Source organism: Lupinus angustifolius, chromosome LG07 (genome assembly GCF_001865875.1).
Source record: "Lupinus angustifolius cultivar Tanjil chromosome LG07, LupAngTanjil_v1.0, whole genome shotgun sequence".
NCBI classification, from domain to species: Eukaryota; Viridiplantae; Streptophyta; class Magnoliopsida; order Fabales; family Fabaceae; genus Lupinus; species Lupinus angustifolius.
In genome coordinates this window covers 12979430-12985591 of record NC_032015.1, presented here as the reverse complement: position 1 = coordinate 12985591, position 6162 = coordinate 12979430, and the positions used below count along the sequence as shown (strand labels likewise).

The following is a 6162-nucleotide window of genomic DNA, read 5'->3' as shown; positions in this document are numbered from 1 at the left end:
ATTTTTCATTAGTCAGAAAAGTAAAACAAAAATTAATATATAATAACTTTGTATTTTTTCACCAATAAAAATGAAAGAGTATATGAAGTAGTACATATTTTATGATAGAAGATGTGCTCCCTTATTTTTATCATTACATGTTTGGATAAACAGAAGCCAAATTCAACATCCTCTCTTAACATCAATCTAACCAGACATAGATAGTACATTATTGAACTTGAATTAGGTTGTACATGATTACTATAAACCTCAAACAATATATTCAACTTTTTTCTTAAAACCTATAACGAAGAAACAATTGAAATTGAATTAGGTTGGACATGATTGTTCTCTAACACATTGTCCAACTCTTTAACAAACCTTCCCATTGCTTCAAATGGCAAACAAATTGGAATTACCAAACCATTCTCTCCTTTAGCATTCTTAAAAGGAATATAAAAGCTAGCCACACCGGGTATTGCTCCTACACCACCCTTAGCTGGTCCACCATACACAGCTTTTCCCCAACCAAACTCAACCTCATCGAATCCAGCACGAGTCACATCGGACACGAGATAAGACCTAACCACAGTAAAGTGAGGACGATTTTTAGTGACCATTAAATCCGCCACGGAATGCATATACTCTTCAATGACATCAGCTTTTGCTTTCCTCACCAATTCAATAGCATAGGGTAGTGGGTTATCAGTAAGCTTTCCCGCTGTGGTGACCGCCATCGGAAATGCGAAAACATTACCGTAGTAACCGCGTGGTAATGGAGGGTTGAACTTGGAACGTGAGTTGACTAGGCAAATTATGCGAACCTCTTCATTGTTATCTGGTTTTAAAGCGATTGTTCTGCAACGCCAGAGGCATGCTGTGAGGATATCAAAGTTTGAGCATTGACGCTGGTGTGGTGGTATGAGACGTCGAATGGCAGCTACCTGATTCAAATTTTAATTAGTTGTGATTATTGTTGATTTATGAATCAGATAATGTTGAGAATCAGTTTCCAAAATATAATTTTCCAACATGTTACATACATGTTATACTATTAGAGTCACTTCTAAATTAATGATGAAATGTTAGATATATATTTTTAGGTAAGAAGGTCATTTTCTAGAACACAAGCTTTCAAGATACAAATGCGCATAACAGATCAATATAAACATTATGAGCCACAATAAACCCAATTCTTGCTAATACTTTTTTTTAGGTCTCATATTTGATAGCCTAAGCTTGAAGAAGGAAAAAATAAGAGGGCCCTGTAGAAAGTGTGGTCAAAAATTCACAATAGAGTCTAAACACATATAGATGATGTGATGAAGTTAATTTATTGGAATTTTTGTATCCTTCTAAATATAAAATATCATGATTTTTATTTTCTCCTACGCATCAACTTACATTTATTTTTGTTAGTTATCTAGAGTTTGTAAGGGAATGGGAGGACCACTTGCTCCCATATTCTTCTTTCTTAATATTAATAAATTCCAATTCCTGATAAAAAAAATTTAGATGACTTCATCTTAATATATATGATATCTGAAATTTTACCTCATAGCTTTGATTGTGCTTATAATATTTAGGTTTTTTTGAAATGTATGCAATGACATCACACACAGTTGTGATTACATTTTCTCACGTTTTCTATAATTACAATAAATATAATTATAATCGCCATCATAATTTAAAATATTATTAATATAAAATGTCAACTGTATTGAAATAGTATCATAATTTAGTTATTATACACGCTTAAAGTAAAAGAGTTGTATGACTACATTATTTAATACTTTTTACAAATAGGCATTTATTGCAATTTTTGATATTTATTAAATAAAAGAATAAGTATAAAACTATAAATATATGTGGGTGTAAAAAAATTACAACTACAATAAATACTACTTAGATGTTTCTTAAAAAAACTTCTTTTTTGGGGTACTCTTAAAAAATTTGTTTTTTGTATGGTAAAGCTAATATTTGAAACAATTTTTTTGTAACATAAAAAGTGTGCACAATATTTAAATATGCTTGGTCTCTATTATGAAAAAACTTTTAACTTTATGATTTAGAAAACATATTTTACAAATTCCAAAAAGAAAGCTAAAAGTATTTTTTTAAAACCATAATATAACTTTAGAATTTCTACCTCACAAACTAGGTCACGTAGATGAATTATTTTTAGAACATGAGAGTTTTGTAGTTCTTTCACTACCTCAGAGGGACCAAAGAAGAAGGAACGATGGGCCATGTCATCCAAAGGGACAATGGTTCCTTTGGTATCAGGCACAAGCTCATATTCTCGATGGGTGCATGTTACTCTTGGTGGGTCCCTTGCATTCAAAAGCTCTCTTCGCCATATTGGTAGAATTGAAGGTTCAGAAGCTCCTTGAGCTATTTCACCAATGGCTGTCATGAATTGGACCAAGCTAGCAGCATCACTCATGGTGTGGTTTAAACGGAGGGCGAAAATGAAACCACCACACTTGAGTCGTGTTACCTGTAATTCCAATATATAAATTTTATTTGAAATTTAAGGTATATACAATTATATGATGTTATATATAACATTTTTAGTAGTGGCCTAACACTTTAAGAACATAATTTATCTGCATCGTAATTTAAGTTTCTATATTAACTTTAATTTTGTATATCAAACAATAACAAAATAGATGATTCAACCTTCATCATTATAAGACTTATTACTTTTATAATTTCCTAGCTTTAATTGTTCTGCCAATGTATGAGAGTCTTGTTTTAAAGGAGTGTTCAAATTAACCTTTGTATACCTGTATAAGCAACAAAGGAGTGTTGAGAACTCCTTGAGAGCCAGGAACATCATAAAGGAGCTCCTCCCAACATGGAAATGGAGGTTGAAGAGCATCACCAAATTGTTCAAGTGTTACATCTGCATCAGCCTCAATGAACAACACACCTTCTGCAGTACAATCCACCATGAGTTTCCTACTAGGTCCTTCCCTAAGCCTACCTGCAAAGCGTAGGGATCCTCTTTATTAACTACTTTTACTCTTAATTTTAACAATAAAAATGTCATTACAAATGTAAATAAAATAATATAACTATCATTTTATTTTGCTATTAACTTTGTTTTGCACAGTATTTTTCTCTCCCATACGGGAGGGAAGTCTGACTCACCTGCAAAAGGGTAGTAAAACACAAGTGTTTCGGCAAGTGCCTTTCTAATCACATCAACAGGGTCTTTCTCTGCCAAAGATGGATCATTTCGATAGAACTGTATCACTGGGATTTGGAAACGTAGGCCATCTTGGTCATCTATATCTGAGAGTAGTTTTAGTTCATGAGGGGTGGGTTTTGATGGACTTACCATCTCTGGTTCCTTTCTCTTCACTGAAAACATTAAAGATGAAAGTGATGAGGCCATGATGTATGAGGAAAACAAGGATAATTTAGATCTCAAAGATATTATTGTGTTATATGCTTTGGAATTCCTACACTTGATGAGAGGTCTTATATAATGGCACTAAATGTTATAATGGGCCCACAACGTGAAGTTGCTTCAATTAAGTTTATCGTGTCACGATGATGAAAAGCCAGTGGACGTGAAGTTGCTTCAATTAAGTTCAACCATGGCAGTCATTTGGTTGTGAAGTTATGTAATTAAAAATAAGATTGGATCATCTAAACATTGTAATTATGGATAAGATTGATGTGATACAATCCAAAAAAGTTTGAATTTGTACATAAGATTGGATGTGATGGAATCCAAAAATTTAAAATTTAGATAAAGATATCATAAGTATAATTATAGTGATTGTGATTTACCTAATTAAAAAGTCAAATCTGAATTTTGAATAAGAAACCTTATAATTATATTGGTTGTGAGTTGATTTTAATTTGGAAGTTTTTGCACGAGGAAAGACTTAATATTTAGAATAAATTACATTATCATCTCCTGAATTTTAGTGAAATTACACAAACCACCCCTTACTTTTCTACACCTACACAAACCTCCCGTAGTTTTTATATTTTCATTACACTGACCACCACAAAAAATAATAAAGAAATATTGACTCATATATTATTTAGACTTGTCTACACAATATATCATGTTTTATTTAACTTAATTGCATTTATCATAATTTTTTGTTTAAAAGATTGCACTTATTTCTTATGCAGTGCTGATCAATATAATGAAAGTTTAAAAACTATGGGTGGTTTGTGTAGGTGTAGAAAAGTGAGGGGTGGTTTATGTAATTTCACTAAAACTCAGGGGGTCAGTATAATTTACTCTATTCTTAAATCTTATTCAAATTTTCTAATAGTGGAAACCTAGTACAAATCTGCATAGTATATTCTTCAATCAAGCGAAGTATTAAAGTATTGGAATGAATTATTAAAGATGTTTGACATATAAATGCAAAGGAAGCTACCATACATATGGTGAACTTGTGATATTTTGATGAATATTAGAAAGGAAAAGTGATTGAGGTAACAAAATATCACATATTAATTAGTTTATTATTGTACTTAATTGCTACTAGATTTGATATTTTATTTATTGTATCTATCTATTTTAGGTATCAATCTAATCCTAGAGAATCATATCTGATTGTCGCTAAAAGGATTTTGAATTACATAAATGGAATAAATAATAAGGGTTTGTATCCTAATGATACAAACTTAACTTTTATATGTTATTCTGACTCTGACTTTGTTGGATGCAAACTCGATAAGTAAAGAACTAGCGGTACTTGTCATTTGCTAGGAAACTCTTTAGTTTTTTGGCATATCAAAAATAATTTTGTGTTTCTTTATCAACGACTGAAGCACAATATATAATCATCAGTAATTTTGTGCTCAAATCTTTTGGATGAAACACTAATTACTAGACTATGATCTTAAACTTGAGAACATTCCAATCAACTTTAACAATAAAAGTGCAATTACCAGTAATAAGAACCTCATATTACATTCAAGGACAAAGCTTATAGAGATAACACAACATTTTATAAGAGATCATGTGTAAAAAGGAAGTTGTAATATAGTTTGTTGAGACCTTAAGTAAATTAGTCGACATCTTTACAAAACCTCTGCAGACATATATTTTCTTCTTTATAACAGGAGAACTAGGACTATTGATGACAACCATGTAGTTTAATATACTTTGATGCCTTAATTATAGTGTTTCTTATGTATTTCAAATGAAAACCTTGCATATTTGAATGTTTGAATGACTGAATGGTTGTTTCCTAATTCTAAAATTTATGAAAATTAGGAAAAACATGGTTAATTGGTCTTTAATCTCTCATTTACTGTCAATCTTACGTTTGTGGGAAAACTTCCCCCTTCCTAATTGATTAAGTGATTTATTATTTGTACATAAAAGTCTATGGAAATCTATTCATTTTGAACATTTTCTTTAACAAGTAGAAATATGAAGTTAATAAATTTTAACTTTGTATAACTCCCATTGATGGAGTAAAGAACTACGAAGTTATTGTCATAGTAAATTTTCAATCGTCTTTTAATGTCATCAACAATCACATGTAAGCAAAGTGACAAAATTCTGCAACTATATCTCATGATCGGATGCCTCAAACAAGCCATGAACTTTCCAACCGTGATTAAAGGAGCTATGATTGTCTATTTAGTAAACTTTAAAGAGATAACACATCCAACAAACATAAAAATGTATCCAAATGTGGATAAGTGAAAATCAATGTGAGAGTAACCAATGGTCTCTAAACTATTAGACTTATGATGAGTGAGAATGTACCCCTCTATTATCTTCGAGTAATACATCACACAATTAACTACCTTAAAATGATGCATTCTATGATTACTCAAATATATGTCTAACACTTCCACGACAAATGCTATGTTAGGACATGCGCAAACTTGAGCATACATTTGACGTCCTATTGTAGATGCATAGAGAATCTTTTACATCTCATTGCTTTCAAAGTCATTTTTAGAGCATTGTTCGAGACTGAACTTATCTCCTTTAGCTATGGGGTTATCCCCCCCACTTACTATCTTCCATGTCGAATCTATCTTAACATTTATCAATTTATCTCTCTTGTGACAACCTTAGAATATCTTGAGAGCGATCTCCTAATATGTGAAAGCCTAATACAAAAGAAGCTTCCTCAAGATCTTTCACTTCGAAGTTCTTCGCTAGAAATCTCTTTCATGCATTAG

General features: G+C 31.4%; 1 protein-coding gene across 1 annotated transcript; it reads right to left on the bottom strand.

Moving 5' to 3' along the window:
• LOC109352521 (benzyl alcohol O-benzoyltransferase-like) lies at positions 210 to 3460 on the bottom strand. Its single transcript, XM_019594532.1, has 4 exons — positions 3136 to 3460; positions 2769 to 2968; positions 2195 to 2479; positions 210 to 923 (listed from the first exon to the last, which is right to left on the bottom strand). The coding sequence occupies exons 1-4, from the start codon at positions 3380 to 3382 to the stop codon at positions 282 to 284; spliced, it is 1374 nt and encodes a 457-aa protein (XP_019450077.1). The 5' UTR covers positions 3383 to 3460; the 3' UTR covers positions 210 to 281.